The sequence below is a fragment of the Puma concolor genome, chromosome A1 (assembly GCF_028749965.1).
Source record: "Puma concolor isolate L17-30 chromosome A1, mPumCon1.1.hap2, whole genome shotgun sequence".
Classification (NCBI taxonomy): Eukaryota; Metazoa; Chordata; class Mammalia; order Carnivora; family Felidae; genus Puma; species Puma concolor.
Genome location: NC_141667.1, coordinates 29,188,044 through 29,207,426, shown reverse-complemented (window position 1 = coordinate 29,207,426; position 19,383 = coordinate 29,188,044). Strand labels below are relative to the sequence as shown.

Sequence of the window (19,383 nt, the reverse complement as noted above, 5' to 3'; positions counted from 1 at the left end):
ATGTGTCTGTTTTTGTGCCAATACCATGCTGTCTTGATGATGACAGCTTTGTAGTAGAGGCTAAAGTCTGGGATTGTGATGCCTCCTGCTTTGGTCTTCTTCTTCAAAATTACTTTGGCTATTCGGGGCCTTTTGTGGTTCCATATGAATTTTAAGACTGCTTGTTCTAGTTTTGAGAAGAATGCTGGTGCAATTTTGATTGGGATTGCATTGAATGTGTAGATAGCTTTGGGTAGTATTGATATTTTGACAATATTTATTCTTCCAATCCATGAGCAGGGAATGTCTTTCCATTTCTTTAAATCTTCTTCAATTTCCTTCATAAGCTTTCTATAGTTTTCAGCATACAGATCTTTTACATCTTTGGTTAGATTTATTCCTAGGTATTTTATGCTTCTTGGTGCAATTGTGAATGGGATCAGTTTCTTTATTTGTCTTTCTGTTGCTTCATTGTTAGTGCATAAGAATGGAATCGATTTCTGTACATTGATTTTGTATCCTACAACTTTGCTGAATTCATGTATCAGTTCCAGCAGACTTGTGGTGGAGTCTATCGGATTTTCCATATATAATATCATGTCATCTGCAAAAAGTGAAAGCTTGACTTCATCTTTGCCAATTTTGATGCCTTTGATTTCCTTTTGTTGTCTGATTGCTGATGCTAGCACTTCCAACACTATGTTAAACAACAGCGGTGAGAGTGGGCATCCCTGTCGTCTTCCTGATCTCAGGGAAAAAACTCTCAGTTTTTCCCCATTGAGGATGATGTTAGCTGTGGGCTTTTCACAAATGGCTTTCATGATCATTAAGTATGTTCCTTCTATCCCGACTTTGTCAAGGGTTTTTATTAAGAAAGGGTGCTGGATTTTGTCAAAGGCCTTTTCTGCATCGATTGACAGGATCATATGGTTCTTATCTTTACTTTTATTAATGTGATGTATCATGTTGATTGATTTGCGAATGTTGAACCAGCCCTGCATCCCAGGAATGAATCCCACTTGATCATGGTGAATAATTCTTTTTATATGCTGTTGAATTCGATTTGCTAGTATCTTATTGAGAATTTTGGCATCCATATTCATCAGGGATATTGGCCTGTAGTTCTCTTTTTTTACTGGGTCTCTGTCTGGTTTAGGAATCAAAGTAATACTGGCTTCACAGAATGAGTCTGGAAGTTTTCGTTCCCTTTCTATTTTTTGGAATAGCTTGAGAAGGATAGGTATTATCTCTGCTTTAAACGTCTGGTAGAACTGCCCTGGGAAGCCATCTGGTCGTGGACTCTTATTTGTTGGGAGATTTTTGATGACTGATTCAATTTCTTCGCTGGTTATGGGTCTGTTCAAGCTTTCTATTTCCTCCGGATTGAGTTTTGGAAGGGTGTGGGTGTTTAGGAATTTGTCCATTGCTTCCAGGTTGTCCAGTTTGTTGGCATATAGTTTTTCATAGTATTCCCTGATAATTACTTGTATCTCTGAGGGATTGGTTGTAATAATTCCATTTTCATTCATGATTTTATGTATTTGGGTCCTCTCCCTTTTCTTTTTGAGAATCCTGGCTAGAGGTTTATCCATTTTGTTTATTTTTTCAACAAACCAACTCTTGGTTTCAGTGATCTGCTCTACAGTTTTTTTAGATTCTATATTGTTTATTTCTGCTCTGATCTTTATTATTTCTCTTCTTCTGCTGGGTTTAGGCTGTCTTTGCTGTTCTGCTCTATTTCCTTTCGGTGTGCTGTTAGATTTTGTATTTGGGATTTTTCTTGTTTCTTGAGATAGGCCTGGATTGCAATGTATTTTCCTCTCAGGACTGCCTTTGCTGCATCCCAAAGCGTCTGGATTGTTGTATTTTCATTTTCGTTTGTTTCCATATATTTTTTAATTTCTTCTCTAATTGCCCGGTTGACCCACTCATTCTTTAGTAGGGTGTTCTTTAACCTCCATGCTTTTGGAGGTTTTCCAGATTTTTCCTGTGGTTGATTTCAAGCTTCATAGCATTGTGGTCTGAAAGTATGCATCTGAAAGTATGATTTCAATTCTTGTATACTTATGAAGGGCTGTTTTGTGACCCAGTATGTGATCTATCTTGGAGAATGTTCCATGTGCACTCAAGAAGAAAGTATATTCTGTTGCTTTGGGATGCAGAGTTCTAAATATATCTGCAAGTCCATCTGATCCAATGCATCATTCAGGGTCCTTGTTTCTTTATTGACCATGTGTCTAGATGATCTATCCATTTCTGTAAGTGGAGTGTTAAAGTCCCCTGCAATTCTTATCAATAAGGTTGCTTATGTTTGTGAGTAATTGTTTTATATATTTGGAGGCACCCGTTCGGCGCATAGATATTTATAATTGTTAGCTCTTCCTGATGGATAGACCCTGTGATTATTATATAATGCCCTTCTTCATCTCTTGTTACAGCCTTTAATTTAAAGTCTAGTTTGTCTGATATAAGTATGGCTACTCCAGCACTCTTTTGACTTCCAGTGGCATGATACATAGTTCTCCATCCCCTCACTCTCAATCTAAAGGTGTCCTCAGGGCTAAAATGAGTCTCTTGTAGACAGCAAATAGATGGGTCTTGTTTTTGTATCCATTCTGATACCCTATGTCTTTTGGTTGGCGCATTTAGTCCATTTACATTCAGTGTTATTATAGGAAGATATGGGTTTAGAGTCATTGTGATGTCCGTAGGTTCCATGCTTGTAGCGATGTCTCTGGTAGTTTGTCTCACAGGATCCCCCTTAGGATCTCTTGTAGGGCTGGTTTAGTGGTGATGAATTCCTTCAGTTTTTGTTTGTTTGGGAAGACCTTAACTCTCCTTCTATTCTAAATGACAGACTTGCTGGATAAAGGATTCTCGGCTGCATATTTTTTCTGTTCATCACATTGAAGATCTCCTGCCTTTCCTTTCTGGCCTGCCAAGTTTCAGTAGAGAGATCGGTCACGAGTCTTATAGGTCTCCCTTTATATGTTAGAGCACGTTTATCCCTAGCTGCTTTCAGAATTTTCTCTTTATCCTTGTATTTTGCCAGTTTCACTATGACACGTCGTGCAGAAGATCGATTCAAGTTACGTCTGAAGGGAGTTCTCTGTGCCTCTTGGATTTCAATGCCTTTTTTCTTCCCCATTTCAGGGAAGTTCTCAGCTATTATTTCTTCAAGTACCCCTTCAGCACCTTTCCCTCTCTCTTCCTCCTCTGGGATACCAATTATGCGTATATTATTTCTTTTTAGGGTATCACTTAGTTCTCTAATTTTCCCCTTATACTCCTGGATTTTTTTATCTCTCTTTTTCTCAGCTTCCTCTTTTTCCATAACTTTATCTTCTAGTTCACCTAATCTCTCCTCTGCCTCTTCAATCCGAGTCGTCATCGTTTCCATTGTGTTTTGTATTTCGTTTAAAGCGTTTTTCAGCTCCTCCTGACTGTTCCTTAGTCCCTTGATCTCTGTAGCAAGAGATTCTCTGCTGTCCTCTATACTGTTTTCAAGCCCAGCGATTAATTTTATGACTATTATTCTAAATTCACTTTCTGTTATATTATTTAAATCCTTTTTGATCAGCTCATTAGCTGTTGTTATTTCCTGGAGATTCTTCTGAGGGGAATTCTTCCATTTGGTCATTTTGGATAGTCCCTGGAGTGGTGTGGACGCGCAGGGCACTTCCCCTGTGCTGTGGTGTATAACTGGAGTTGGTGGGCAGAGCCGCAGTCAGACCTGATGTCTGTCCCCAGCCCACCGCTGGGGCCACAGTCAGACTGGTGTGTGCCCTCTCCTTCCCTCTCCTAGGGGTAGGATTCACTGTGGGGTGGGGTGGCCTGTCTGGGCTACTTGCACACTGCCAGGCTTGTGGTGCTGGGGATCTGGCTATTAGCTGGGGTGGGTAAGGAAGGTGCACAGGGGCAGGAGGGGCAGGCTTAGCTCACTTCTCCTTAGGTGATCCGCTTCAGGAGGAGCCCTGTGGCAGCGGGAGGGAGTCAGACCAGCTGCCGGAGGGGTGGCTCCGCAGAAGCACAGCGTTGGGTGTTTGTGTGGAGCAAGCAAGTTCCCTGGCAGGAACTGGTTCCCTTTGGGATTTTGGCTGGGGATGGGCGAGGGAGATGGTGCTGGTGAGCACCTTTGTTCCCCGCCAAACAGCTCTGTCATCCCGGGGCTCAGCAACTGTCCCTCCCTTTGTCCTCCAGCCTTCCCGCTTTCCGAGCAGAGCTGTTAACTTATGACCTCCCAGATGCTAAGTAGCGCTTCGATGGAACACACTCTGTCCGGCCCCTCCACTTTTGCCAGCCAGACTCGGGGGCTCTGCTTGGCCAGCGGGCCGCCCCTCCGCCCCGGCTCCCTCCTGCCAGTCCGTGCAGCACGCACCGCCTCGCCGCCCTTCCTACCCTCTTCCGTGGGCCTCTCGTCTGCGCTTTGCTCCAGAGACTCCGTTCTGCTAGTCTTCTGGTGGCTTTCTGGGTTAGTTAGGCAGGTGTAGGTGGAATCTAAGTGATCAGCAGGACGCACGGTTAGCCCAGCGTCCTCCTACGCCGCCATCTTCCCTGTATTCCCAGTGTTTATACCAATTTAATAACATAGAAATATTTTGTTCCTAGTGTTCCTAGATGGCTTTATCCCCAACTCTTTGGTTAGTTGATGTCACAAAATTACATTTTTATACATCATGTGCTCCTAAACATAAATTATTGTTAATTTAAATGCACTAGTATGTTAAATTGTGTAGAAAATTTGAGTGGAGTTACAAATTTCAAATGATAGTAGCTTTTAAACAAATAATTTTTTTAATGTTTATTTATTTTTGAGAGAATGAGAGAGAGAGACAGAGCATGAGCACAGAATCTGAAGCAGGCTTCTGGCTCTGAGCTGTCAGCACAGAGCCTGATGTGGGGCATGAACTCACGAACCATGAGATTATGACCTTGGCCAAAGTCAGATGCTTCACTGACTGATCCATCCAGATGCCCCTAAACAAATAATTTTTTTAATATACTAGCCTCTTAAATCATATTGAAAACAACAAGGTAGTTAGAGCCATTGTTACAATAACAGTAGCTTTTATAATGCCCATTCTTTTACCTCTTTAAAAATCTTTATTTTTTCATATACCTTTAAGTTACTTTCTGGCGTCCTTTCATTCTTCCCTGAAGAAGTGCCTTGTGCATTACTCCCAGGGTAGTTCTAGTGGTAACAAACACCCTTAGTTTTGTTTATCTGGGATTGTCTTAATTTTCCTTGATCTTTGATGGACAGAGTTGCCTGATGTAGAATTTTTTGTTGACAATTCTTTTTTTTCCCTTTATTTCTTTCTTATTTCTTTTCTTTTCTTTTTTTTTTTTTTTTTTTTTTTTTTTTTTTTTTTTTTTTAGCATTTTGAATATATTGGGCCACTGCCTTCTGGTCTTGAACTTTTTTTTTTTCCTCTAAAATTTTTGATTGGAAATCTATTGATAATCTCACTGACAATCACTTGTATCCGATGAGTCACTTTTCTCTTGCTCCTTTTAATATTTCCTCTTTCTCTTTCTGTATTTTCATATAATGTGTCCTGATGTGGGTGTCTGAGTTCATTTTACTTGGAGTTGGATGAGCTTCCTGGATGTTTATATTAAAATCTTTCCCCAATTGGGAGGTTTGCAGCCACTATTGCTTCATATATTGTTTCTATGTCTTTCTTTCTCTCTTCTCCTGAGCATCCACAGGGCATGTGTTGGACCCTTGTGCTGTGTCCCCTTTTCTTAAATTGTTTAACTTTCTGTTCCTCAGACTTGATCATTTCTACTGTCTTCTCTTGAGGTTCACTGATAATGCTTGATGGTTCTTTTGCTTGCTCAATTCTGCCTTTGAATCCCTCTAGTGACATTTTCATTTCATTTATTGTATTTTTCAGTCCTAGAATTTGTTTTTGGTTCCTTTAGATTTTATATTCCTTTATTAAAAAAATTAAAATGTTTATTAATTTATTTTGAGAGAGAAAGAGTGAGCGTGAGCTGGAGAGGGGCAGAGAGAGAGAGGGAGAGAGAGAATCCGAAGCAGGCTCCTTGCTGCTAGCCCAGAGCTTGATGTGGAGCTTGATCTCACAAACCATGAGATCATGACTTGAGCTGAAATGGAAAACTGGATACTTAACTGACTGAGCCACTCAGACACCCCACCTACCTTTCTTTCAGTGACATTTTACAAACACTTTTTCCTTGACCTTCTCCACATCTTCCCCTAATTCTCTGAGAACTTTAAGGCAGTTATTTTAAAGACATTGTCTAATACATCTGACATAAAGTAATTCTTAGGGACAGTTTCTGTTAGTCTATAATTTTCTTTGGATGAAGCATTAGTTTCCTGTGTCTTGGTGTGTCTTGTGATTTTTGTTGAAAACTGAACATTTGAATATAACAATGTGTAAATCTGCAGATGAACCTCTCCTCCCTTCTCTTTGCAGGTTTTTGTTATTAATTTTGTTTGTTTATTTATGTTTTAAAATTATTTCATGCTGCTTTTGTGTTGATGATCAAACCGAGGTGTAAATTTCACTGTTCACTGTCTTTTCTGAGCCTTTTCCTGGGCATGAATGGACACTTTCAAGTTTTCCTGGTATGTGTAGCTGTTTTACAATGTCCCAGCTTTTAATGGTTCCCTTTCAAATGGGTAAATTGAGAAAATGAGGGGGAAAGGAGGGCATCAATCTTTTAAGACCCCTGGAAGTCAATTGAGCCAGAGAGGGAAGTGGCTGCAATAATAGAGCATGATGCAGAAACCTTGCTGCCTACTTCTTTGTCTGCATCTCTGCGACCAGAGCAGCAATCAGCAATCAGAGCACAGATACTTGATATTTGGACAAGGTGATTTTTTTGCCCACTCAGGCTCTTGAAACCTGTGTACAAGCTGCTCTATAAACAATGCATACAGCTTCCTGCTGGAGACTGAGGGCTGGGGGATGGGTAGCTGCTACTGTGGAAAAAGCCGAAATTGACTAAAATTATCTGCAATTTACAGTTAAAGACTTCCTCTGGTTGGTGGAAACCATCAATTGGCTGCAGATTTCCCAAATGGTTATTTCAGACAAATTCTGTCAGTGGAATTGTTGTCTACATCAGGAGGTGTGTGTGTGTGTGTGTGTGTGTGTGTGTGTGTGTGTGTGTGAATTTTTCACCATTTGCTGTTTTCAAAGTATGTCCAGGAAAGCTCCTTATACTCTCATGCTGGAAATGGAGCCGTAATAGGTGTGTCTTGACAGTGTCCGGGATGGAAAGACCTTCCACTCAACAAGCAATTTGTCCCAGGAATTTAACTGAGGTGCCATGGCTTGTGCTTTGTGTAGGGCAGCAGCACATCCCTCTATGTGAGTTGCTGTGTGCGTGTTTGTGTCTTGACTGAATGGGCTCCAGAAATCTCTGCAAAAGGAGGTTGTCCTCAAAGTACTGTCATACATGTGCTTCTGGAGAAAGTTAAATGTGGTCAAAGATCTTGCCAGCAAAACTAGCGAGTAGGGCTGTTGAGGTAGTCCATGAGAAGCCAAGTTACAAGTTACTTGTACCCTTCAAAGGTGAAGGTGAAGAGACACTAGAGCTGAGAGCTTGTTGAAATAGGAATTAAACAGAATGTATTGCCAAAGCTATGACTGTAAAGAATTTATTAGTTTTAGATATAGTCAGTAATTTCAGTAAGATTGGAAATGGAGGCCATAATATGATCACAGTAATCCACTGAGAGGCTCCATTCATTCAGGGTTAAGAATAGTCAAGTTAGTCTATTAAATGGAGAACTAGTGGGGATAATCACTTCTTCGTTAATGGATCCTTTACAAAAAGGGATTTAATCCTTGAAGGCACTCTATTAAAACTCTATTTTGTTGTATTAAAACTTTTAATATGTTGGGCAGATCCAATGAGTTCCCTTTCGTCATGGTGTTAGTACTAAAACATTAATTTTATGACTTCTTATATAGGAGCAACCATAGCTACTGTGAGATAACAACCAATGGCTGTTATGGCTATGGGATATTTAATCCCAGTAGTTAAGACAGGGCATGCACCACTGTGCTCTATCTAATATTTTCTACCTCCTAACAGTATAGAGGTACTTTGATAAATTTTGGTGAGCTCTCATGATATATCTGTTATTTTCCCCAGTATTGACTAAGATGATTAAAGTTGGTCATTGGGGGATCTCATCCAATGTTAAAAGTAATGTAGAACCTCTGAAGTAAGTCACAAAAGCCAATCTGTGTCCTTGCTCTGTTATAATTTTTTAAAAAGTAATGTTAGTTGCCACATATGTGAAAACTGAGACCTCTGTTTTAATTTCTTTCCTGACTCTCCCATGCTGACATTTCCCATTTTTTGCCATTCCTTTCATTGTCATTATTTATACTTTGGGGGAGGGTATCCCTTTTAACCTGCTCATATTTATAAGTTCTTCCTCCAAATGTCCTAATTAGCATCACCAAAGCTAAGGGCCTTCTTGCTGGTGATTTCAGAGAACTGAGATTAAGCTGAGTTTGAATTAACCCTTGAATTAACCCCACGAGGGTGTCATCAGTGTTTCCCTATTACTGTGTTAATCAAGGTTTTCTTTGAGCTACAGAGATATCATGAGCAACAGTAGCAAAAGCATTTTCTCGGGTTCTAGTGCACCTTCTCCTTTTACAGTGTGGAGTTCATCAGATGGCATGGTGCTATCCTCCTCACACCATTCAGTGGGCTTGTAAACTGGAATCAGTCTTAACTCAGAGCACTGTTTATAATGGGGGCAGTCCTTGAGATGTACAACCATTGGTCATGCGGTTCTACCTAGCCTAGTGTCAATCACACGGTTCATGCTGGAATCCAGAAACAAAGTGGATTCTGGCACAGAAGATAGGTTTGTGTGAGACACATGACCAGGGCCACTCAAAGGCTAAACCCATCCTTTTGTTTCTAAATGCCAATTATGGAAGCCTCTGAGTGGGATGGAGGTGCAGGTTCCCCTCATGGGGTCTGGCTTGCTTGGCTGAAAATCTTGGTCACACGAGGGAGGTCATGTTGAGGCTTTCTCCTCATTTTTCCAAGATATGTCCCAGAAAGGTAAGGAGGAAATGGAGCTTGAAAGCTGTCAACAGTCCAACTTCAAAAATGGTGCCAGACTCTTTAGTACACATGAGTTATGGGGGAAATGTCAGAATGGTAAGTAGGACTGCAGGGAACTACTCTTGTTAACTTAGCCTTTGCCATATTTTTGGCTGAATGAAAAACCTTTGCATGTGTCACCTGTAAGTAATAAAAAAATATCTCTTTTTTCCTAAAAAACAAAGGCCTGGGGAACTGGGATAAAATTAAATCTGTATTTAAATACAAAGTGTAGCACTTACTGTATGTGCAACGGTGATGAATTATCTGACACTCCATTTATGTTTGTCTTCTCATCTGTAAAATGAAGAATATCTATACCTTTACATGAAAGCTTCAAATAGAACTTTACTTTTATTTAAGTTCTATATCATTCATTCAATTGAATAGAAGAAATTGAATTATTATAATGTTCTCAATAGATAGTATCAGATCCTATGACTGAAGAAATGAAAAAGCAGGCAGAAAACTGAAAAACCCTCTAAAAGGAAACATGCAGATATATATAAAATTATTAGGATAAAAAAACCAACTATGGTATCATGCCAAAATTATCTGCATTGTTGGACTTAATGACATATTTTTATTGGTGTTTTTAAAAATTTTTTATTTAGAAAAGAAGGAAAATGCATACCAAGTTATCAGTTGGCTTCTACCTGAGAATCATGAAAAAGAATTAAAGAAACATTTTGATTCCTATATGAAGGAAGCTTTGCATGACAGGTAATTTCTTTTATTCTCTGATTGAAAGACTTACCATTTATAAAGTGATGTAAATAGATGGTTGGATGCATAGCTACTTAGAGTAAGTTTAAGAGAAAAGGATGGGTGGATGGATGAGTGGATGGATGGGGAGGTCAATGATAGGGGGTAGGGATCGATGGAATAGATGAGTTTTTCACTTCTAATTATTCGGTCCGTGTAGTGTGCCTTTTCCACGGAAATCATGAATATATTTCTATATAGTCAGGGGATTGTTCCTTCTGGATCTTCCTGGCAGCCCTTCACCTACAATGTTTGTGTATATACTCTCCACAACACAGAAGGCAGGATAAACAACATAATCTGATTGTTGGTAGGCATATCAAAGCCACCGTTTTATACTTACTTTTCCTCTCATCATACAAACTCAAGAATGGAAACATGCTTATGAGCATTGATTTTTTCCTACTTTGAGCCATTGTCTTTTATTTTTTTTTATTTTTTTTTAATTTTTTTTATTTATTTATATATGAAATTTATTGTCAAATTGGTTTCCATACCACACCCAGTGCTCATCCCAAAAGTTGCCCTCCTCAATACCCATCACCCACCCTCTCCTCCCTCCCACCCCCCATCAACCCTCAGTTTGCTCTCAGTTCTCAACAGTCTCTTATGCTTTGGCTCTCTCCCACTCTAACCTCTTTTTTTTTTTTTTTCCTTCCCCTCCCCCATGGGTTCCTGTTAAGTTTCTCAGGATCCACATAAGAGTGAAACCATATGGTATCTGTCTTTCTCTGTATGGCTTATTTCACTTAGCATCACACTCTCCAGTTCCATCCACGTTGCTACAAAGGGCCAGATTTCATTCTTTCTCATTGCCATGTATTACTCCACTGTGTATATAAACCACAATTTCTTTATCCATTCATCAGTTGATGGACATTTAGGCTCTTTCCATAATTTGGCTATTGTTGAGAGTGCTGCTATGAACATTGGGGTACAAGTGCCCCTATGCATCAGTACTCCTGTGTCCCTTGGATAAATTCCTAACAGTGCTATTGCTGGGTCATAGGGTAGGTCTATTTTTAATTTTCTGAGGAACCTCCACACTGCTTTCCAGAGCGGCTGCACCAATTTGCATTTCCACCAACAGTGCAAGAGGGTTCCCGTTTCTCCACATCCTCTCCAGCATCTATAGTCTCCTGATTTGTTCATTTTGGCCACTCTGACTGGCGTGAGGTGATACCTGAGTGTGGTTTTGATTTGTATTTCCCTGATAAGGAGCGACGCTGAACATCTTTTCATGTGCCTGTTGGCCATCCGGATGTCTTCTTTAGAGAAGTGTCTATTCATGTTTTCTGCCCATTTCTTCACTGGGTTATTTGCTTTTCGGGTGTGGAGTTTGGTGAGCTCTTTATAGATTTTGGATACTAGCCCTTTGTCTGATATGTCATTTGCAAATATCTTTTCCCATTCCGTTGGTTGCCTTTTAGTTTTGTTGGTTGTTTCCTTTGCTGTGCAGAAGCTTTTTATCTTCATAAGGTCCCAGTAATTCACTTTTGCTTTTAATTCCCTTGCCTTTGGGGATGTGTCGAGTAAGAGATTGCTACGGCTAAGGTCAGAGAGGTCTTTTCCTGCTTTCTCCTCTAAGGTTTTGATGGTTTCCTGTCTCACATTCAGGTCCTTTATCCATTTTGAGTTTATTTTTGTGAATGGTGTGAGAAAGTGGTCTAGTTTCAACCTTCTGCATGTTGCTGTCCAGTTCTCCCAGCACCATTTGTTAAAGAGACTGTCTTTTTTCCATTGGATGTTCTTTCCTGCTTTGTCAAAGATTAGTTGGCCATACGTTTGTGGGTCTAGTTCTGGGGTTTCTATTCTATTCCATTGGTCTATGTGTCTGTTTTTGTGCCAATACCATGCTGTCTTGATGATGACAGCTTTGTAGTAGAGGCTAAAGTCTGGGATTGTGATGCCTCCTGCTTTGGTCTTCTTCTTCAAAATTACTTTGGCTATTCGGGGCCTTTTGTGGTTCCATATGAATTTTAAGACTGCTTGTTCTAGTTTTGAGAAGAATGCTGGTGCAATTTTGATTGGGATTGCATTGAATGTGTAGATAGCTTTGGGTAGTATTGACATTTTGACAATATTTATTCTTCCAATCCATGAGCAGGGAATGTCTTTCCATTTCTTTAAATCTTCTTCAATTACCTTCATAAGCTTTCTATAGTTTTCAGCATACAGATCCTTTACATCTTTGGTTAGATTTATTCCTAGGTATTTTATGCTTCTTGGTGCAATTGTGAATGGGATCAGTTTCTTTATTTGTCTTTCTGTTGCTTCATTGTTAGTGTATAAGAATGCAACTGATTTCTGTACATTGATTTTGTATCCTGCAACTTTGCTGAATTCATGTATCAGTTCTAGCAGACTTTTGGAGGAGTCTATCGGATTTTCCATGTATAATATCATGTCATCTGCAAAAAGCGAAAGCTTGACTTCATCTTTGCCAATTTTGATGCCTTTGATTTCCTTTTGTTGTCTGATTGCTGATGCTAGAACTTCCAGCACTATGTTAAACAACAGCGGTGAGAGTGGGCATCCCTGTCGTGTTCCTGATCTCAGGGAAAAAGCTCTCAGTTTTTCCCCATTGAGGATGATGTTAGCTGTGGGCTTTTCATAAATGGCTTTTATGATCTTTAAGTATGTTCCTTCTATCCCGACTTTGTCAAGGGTTTTTATTAAGAAAGGGTGCTGGATTTTGTCAAAGGCCTTTTCTGCATCGATTGACAGGATCATATGGTTCTTATCTTTACTTTTATTAATGTGATGTATCATGTTGATTGATTTGCGAATGTTGAACCAGCCCTGCATCCCAGGAATGAATCCCACTTGATCATGGTGAATAATTCTTTTTATATGCTGTTGAATTCGATTTGCTAGTATCTTATTGAGAATTTTGGCATCCATATTCATCAGGGATATTGGCCTGTAGTTCTCTTTTTTTACTGGGTCTCTGTCTGGTTTAGGAATCAAAGTAATACTGGCTTCACAGAATGAGTCTGGAAGTTTTCGTTCCCTTTCTATTTTTTGGAATAGCTTGAGAAGGATAGGTATTATCTCTGCTTTAAACGTCTGGTAGAACTGCCCTGGGAAGCCATCTGGTCGTGGACTCTTATTTGTTGGGAGATTTTTGATGACTGATTCAATTTCTTCGCTGGTTATGGGTCTGTTCAAGCTTTCTATTTCCTCCGGATTGAGTTTTGGAAGGGTGTGGGTGTTTAGGAATTTGTCCATTGCTTCCAGGTTGTCCAGTTTGTTGGCATATAGTTTTTCATAGTATTCCCTGATAATTACTTGTATCTCTGAGGGATTGGTTGTAATAATTCCATTTTCATTCATGATTTTATCTATTTGGGTCCTCTCCCTTTTCTTTTTGAGAATCCTGGCTAGAGGTTTATCCATTTTGTTTATTTTTTCAACAAACCAACTCTTGGTTTCAGTGATCTGCTCTACAGTTTTTTTAGATTCTATATTGTTTATTTCTGCTCTGATCTTTATTATTTCTCTTCTTCTGCTGGGTTTAGGCTGTCTTTGCTGTTCTGCTCTATTTCCTTTCAGTGTGCTGTTAGATTTTGTATTTGGGATTTTTCTTGTTTCTTGAGATAGGCCTGGATTGCAATGTATTTTCCTCTCAGGACTGCCTTCGCTGCGTCCCAAAGCGTTTGGATTCTTGTATTTTCATTTTCGTTTGTTTCCATGTATTTTTTAATTTCTTCTCTAATTGCCTGGTTGACCCACTCATTCGTTAGTAGGGTGTTCTTTAACCTCCATGCTTTTGGAGGTTTTCCAGATTTTTTCTGTGGTTGATTTCAAGCTTCATAGCATTGTGGTCTGAAAGTATGCATGGTATGATTTCAATTCTTGTAAACTTATGAAGGGCTGTTTTGTGACCCAGTATATGATCTATCTTGGAGAATGTTCCATGTGCACTCGAGAAGAAAGTATGAGCCATTGTGTTTTAACTCATTTAGAAAACCAAATGCCTTGATGACACACATTGTGACATTAGCCTGAAAATTTTCATGATTATCTGGGATGTATAGAAAGTTCTTTACCTTTGACAGAAGAGGGAAAAGACACATATTCATGCCTTCCTTGGTGAATTATAGTGGCCTAACTCCACCTTTCCCTTTTTCCTTAAAAATTTTATTCAGTCATCAAGGTGGTCCTAAAATCTGGCTTTTGCCATAAAGCCTTTCTACTTACCTAAACCAGAAGACCAAATTCTTCATCCAGAAGAGATGTGTTCTAAAATACTCTCTTGAAGCATTGTATATATCATCTTGTGTTGTTATTCATGATTTTTAAATTATGTCTTGTCTCTTCTTCCCCACTTCATTTCTTTGAAGACATGTTGTACCCACTTATTAAATATGGTGCAGCATGCTGAGCACAGTACCTCCCTGTATTTTAATAGATTAACTTAATTTCAAATATGATGAATGGTGTTCTTTTGAGGAATTTGTAGTTCATTTCTTGAATTTATCCACACAAGTAGCAGTCATTCATTATGTAAAATCATTTAAAAATAGAGAATAATTTCAGTTAATCATCTGTTGTCACTTGAAGTTTACAGTGCACGTGAACAACTGTATATTACTAATGAGCTCTCACCTGTGGGCTTTCAGTGGGCTGACATGGTGTAGTATTAAGTTCTTTCACTACTCCAGGAAAGATGAAATGGAAAGGGTAATAATAAGCTTGTTTGTTTTAACTTGTTTATTTCATAGGCTAGAAAAATGTAAATCTCATGTTCAGTTTAGAATTGGGATTCTAATATTAGCATCACAAAGTTCCTTGTGTGAGGCAATCTCTCAAATGCAGATTCTACAAAATTTAAAGAACAAAAAAGGGCTATATTATCAACATTGACGGACTCTGCTACCAAGTTACTTCCACAGTTAGGCTGGGAAACAAGACAGTCACTCATGAACTGTCAGTATACAGATGAAAGTTAAAAAGAACATCACAGAATGTGTCAAGTAGACATGGAACCGTGATTTCTGCTACAGTCAGAGATGGCTGCCAAATTGGAAGGATCTTGAATTGATGTGGATGTGATTGGCTAGAGAAAGTAGAGGGAAAAAAGTGAGAACGTTTTAGGAAGCAGAAACACAGGGAGCAGAGTGACCAGAGCAGATTATTCATTGGACACCAGTAAAATAGATGGGCTGCTGCCAGGTATGGTCTTACTTACCTGGGATATTTTCTGTGAGCTAAAGTTTCTCCTAAGTGTTGTGAAATTAACTCTTCAGTGAATATTTGTCTTTTTTTTTTTTTTTTTTTTTAACAGGGAAGCATTTGGCACCTTTGTAAAGTTAATGGAACAATTGGGGATTCAATGCAGTGATTTGCTAAGGAGAAGTGACATCATGGATTCTTTAAAAAATGAGAACTTTGACCTGGTATTTGTTCAAGCATTTGACTTCTGTTCTTTCCTCATTGCTGAGAAGCTTGGGAAGCCATTTGTGTCAATTCTTCCCTCCCCATTTGGCAGTGTGGACCTTGGGCTACCAAACCCAGTGTCTTATGTTCCGGTATTCCATTCCTTGCTAACCGACCGCATGGACTTCTGGGGCAGAGTTTGGAATTTTCTGATGTTCTCGGATTTCTTCTTAAGGCAATGGCGAATCCAGTCTACATTTGACAACACCATCAAGGAACATTTCCCAGAAGACTCTAGACCAGTTTTGTCTCATCTTCTAAAGAAAGCAGAGCTATGGTTTGTTAACTCTGACTTTGCCCTTGAATTTGCTAGGCCCCTGCTTCCCAACACTGTGTATATTGGAGGCTTAATGGCCAGACCTGTTAAACCAGTACCACAAGTAAGTAAAACCTTAGCACTCAATAGGGACTTCATGCAAAACTCTTCAGTAAACATAGAGTTGGTGGCTCCCTTGCCAGTGGGAACTGGGACTGAAGTAGGATGGGACAAGCAAAACACCTAGAATACACACGTTTACTTTTATTTTTACTTTTTTTTTGTTACATCCTTACTTTTATGTCTCTAGTCTATTTTACTGTATTCTATTCTTTTTTAAATTTTATTTTATATTGGTAAAAACACTTAATATGAGACCTACCCTCTTATCAAATTTTTTTTTTCCACGTTTTTATTTATTTTTGGGACAGAGAGAGACAGAGCATGAACGGGGGAGGGGCAGAGAGAGAGGGAGACACAGAATCGGAAACAGGCTCCAGGCTCTGAGCCATCAGCCCAGAGCCTGACGCGGGGCTCGAACTCACGGACTGCGAGATCGTGACCTGGCTGAAGTCGGACGCTTAACCGACTGCGCCACCCAGGCGCCCCTCAAATTTTTGAAAATACATTATGAATTATTAAGTGTAGGTACCATGTGCCTCAGATTTGCAGATCTTATTGATCTTATTTAACATTATAACCCTTCCTCCATTGAATAGGAACTATCTGTTCTACTTTTCCTCCAACCCTTGAAAACTAATTTCCACTTTTTATTCTATAAATTTGACTATTGTAGATGCTTCCTATAAGTGAAATCTACAATATATGCTTTTCTGTGCCTGGCTTATGTCACTTAGCATAATGGCCTCAAGGTACATTCATGTTTTCATATATTGCAAAATTTCATTCTTTTCTTTTAATTTTAAGTTTATATACTTATTTGAGAGAGAGGGCATGAGCCCTTTCACTATGTTGATGGTGTTCTTTGATACACGAAGTTTTTTTTTTGGTGCAATCCAATGCAGTTATTTTTTATTTTGTTGCCTGTGCTGTTGGTGTCTTTTATGAGAAATCACTACCCAATACAATTATATGAAGATTTCTTTCTCTATTTTCTTTTAAGAGTCGTATGTGTATAGCTCAGATTTTTAGGTCTGTCATCCATTTTAAGTTGATTTACCATATGGTATAATATAATGGTTGACTTTCAGTGTTTTGCATGTGGATATCCAGTTTTCCAATATCGCTTGCTAAAAAGACTGTCTTTTACCTAATGAATGGTCTGGAACCTTTGTCAAAAGTTATTTGACCAAATATACCTGGGGTATTTCTGGACTTTCTATTTTATCTTATTGATCTACATATCTATCTTTTTTGTCATACTACACTATTTTGATTACTGTAGCTTTGTAGTAACTCTGGTATCAGGGAATGTGGGACCTCCAACCCTGTTCTTTTTTCCACATTGTTTTGGGTACTCATTGTTTTTGAAATTCCACATCAGCTTATGATAGGTTACTATTTCTGCCAGAAGCAAATGTTGTTCACTATTGATAGAGATGCATGGTACCTGTGGATCACCTTAGGAAGTACTGACATCTTTAAAGTATTAAGTCTTCTAATTCATGAAGTCTGTAATTTGTTTCCATTTATTTGTGTCTTCTTAATTTCCTTCAGCAGTGACTTACAGTTTTCAACATAGTTCAATATAGTTACCTCCTTGGTTAAGTTTATTCCTAACTATTTTTTTATTCTTTGGATTGTATTGTGAATGAAATTGTTTTTCCAATCTCCTTCTTGAAATGGTCATTATTAATGTAATGCAATTGACATTCTGAGCTGATTTTGTTTCTTGCTACTTTCCTAAATTTCTTAACTAGTCATGACAAATTTTTTTGTGTGTGTGAGAGAGGAAACTTAGGATTGTCTGCATATTATATCTTGTTATGTGCCATTATTTCTTGGTGCAATCTTTCTATTCTTTCCTCTCTCATTCTCTTGAGAACTCCATAATGCATATATTAATCTACACAAAGGGATCCTGTGAGTCCCTTACACTCTATTCATTTTTTTGCCCTTTCTACTTTTTTCTCTTTAGACTTGACATTTTAGATGTCCTGTCTTCAAGTGTACTAAGTATTTCTTCTGTCTGTTTTGGTCTGCATTGAACTACCCTGAATTTTTCAATTCAGTGATTGTATTTTTTGTTTTGATTTTTTTGCTTTTTTTGAAAAATAATTTCTGTCTCTTCTTGCTATTATTCTCTATTTGTTCATATATTGTCTTCCTGATTTCCTTTAGACCTTTGTCCACTTTTTTTTTTTTTTTTTACTTTTTGTGCATATTTGGTCAATTTAAAAGTCTTTGTTTAGTAAATCCAATGTCTGTTTCTTCAAAGAGGGTTCCTGGAGATTTATTTCATTCCTTTAAATGACACACTTTGGCTTTTAGTCTCTCTCTTTTTTTAATATGTCTTGTGATCTTTTGTAGAAAGTTGTGGGCATTTGTAAACCCAGTCACCTCTAGTTGTGTTTGCAGGCTGCCATGGAACACCTTCACTAGTTAGTGGGGAATGTTTAATACTTTGGATAAGCCAGGGCAGACAACTTAAAGTCTCCTTAGGTATTTTCTGAGCATTTTTCCTGTCTGGACCTTTGTGTATGCGTTCATTCATCTGATTCTTCCTGTATACTTGGCCAATTTTAATGTCTTAAGTTCCCAAAGAGTCTTACCCAGATTCTGTTCAGGGACATAGATGTTTTGTTTCTCTTGCCCCAAGATTCTAAATTCTGCCGTATCCCTGCAGGTTTTACATGACATTGTGCCCTCTATTGCCTTGCAAGACTCCCACCAACCTGATATCTGAGCTATATTGCCATTTCCAGTCAGAGCTCTGAGCCTGGTGAGATCTTAACTTGTCACCTGGGAGCCTACAGAGTGGCTACAATGTTGCAAATTATTTCATTTCTTTTCCTCTTACAGAAGGCAGGGCTACCACTGCTGCCTCTGGACCATGGCATGCCACTTCAGGAAGAGTGTGGGACCAGAGGGTAAAATTGCCATGGAAATTCTCACCATTCTGAGTGTGTGTGTTTTTTTCTTCCTGAATGGGCATCTGTTTGGTTTCGGTATATCACTGACTGTTTTCCCAAGTCATATAAAATTATCTGAGTGAGTCTTTAGCCTTTTTTGTCCTTTTTTTTTTTTTTTTTTTGTGGGGAGCTGGGAGTACTCAGCTTCTTATTATGACGTCGTGCTCTGCCTTTGCCAATTTTAAATTATAGATTTACACTGATCTTATAAATGTCAAGTGACAACAAAGCTGGTTTTTACTGGTCCTTTGGGATGATAGTTTTTATAGTGTTGTGCTGGATGGAGTTAAGAAGGGCTAGAATGGTACAATGAGGTAAGCTGGAGACAGTCAACAAACACACAGGAAGGAAGAAACAAATGTTTTGAAGAGTTGACAAAAGATATGAAGCTAATATTTAGGGTATTTATTAAGTCAGAAACTTCTTTTTACAATTTTTTTTAATGTTTATTTTTGAAAGACAGAGAGAGACAGAACATGAGTAGGGGAAGATCAGAGAGAGATGGAGACACAGAATCAGAAGCAGACTCCAGACTACGAGCTGTCAGCACAGAGCCCAATGCGGGGCTCAAACCCACAAGCCATGAGAAGATGACCTAAGCCAAAGTTGGGTGTCCAATCAACTAAGCCACCTGGGTGCCCCAAGACCATGAACTTCTTTAAGAATCATCCAAGGTGGCTATGTGTTAATTAAAATCAGACAAAATAGACCGATGTCAAACCTTTTACAAGATAT

General features: G+C 38.8%; 1 protein-coding gene across 1 annotated transcript in view; it reads left to right on the top strand.

The window, feature by feature from the left end:
* LOC147584065 (UDP-glycosyltransferase 3A1-like) overlaps positions 1-19,383 on the top strand; it is a 29,535-nt gene that overhangs the window by 3,510 nt on the left and 6,642 nt on the right. The window contains exons 3-4 of the mRNA XM_086677052.1: positions 9,708-9,816; positions 15,149-15,680. Coding sequence (XP_086533178.1) covers positions 9,708-9,816; positions 15,149-15,680 — 641 coding nt within the window. The remainder of the gene's footprint in view (positions 1-9,707; positions 9,817-15,148; positions 15,681-19,383) is intronic.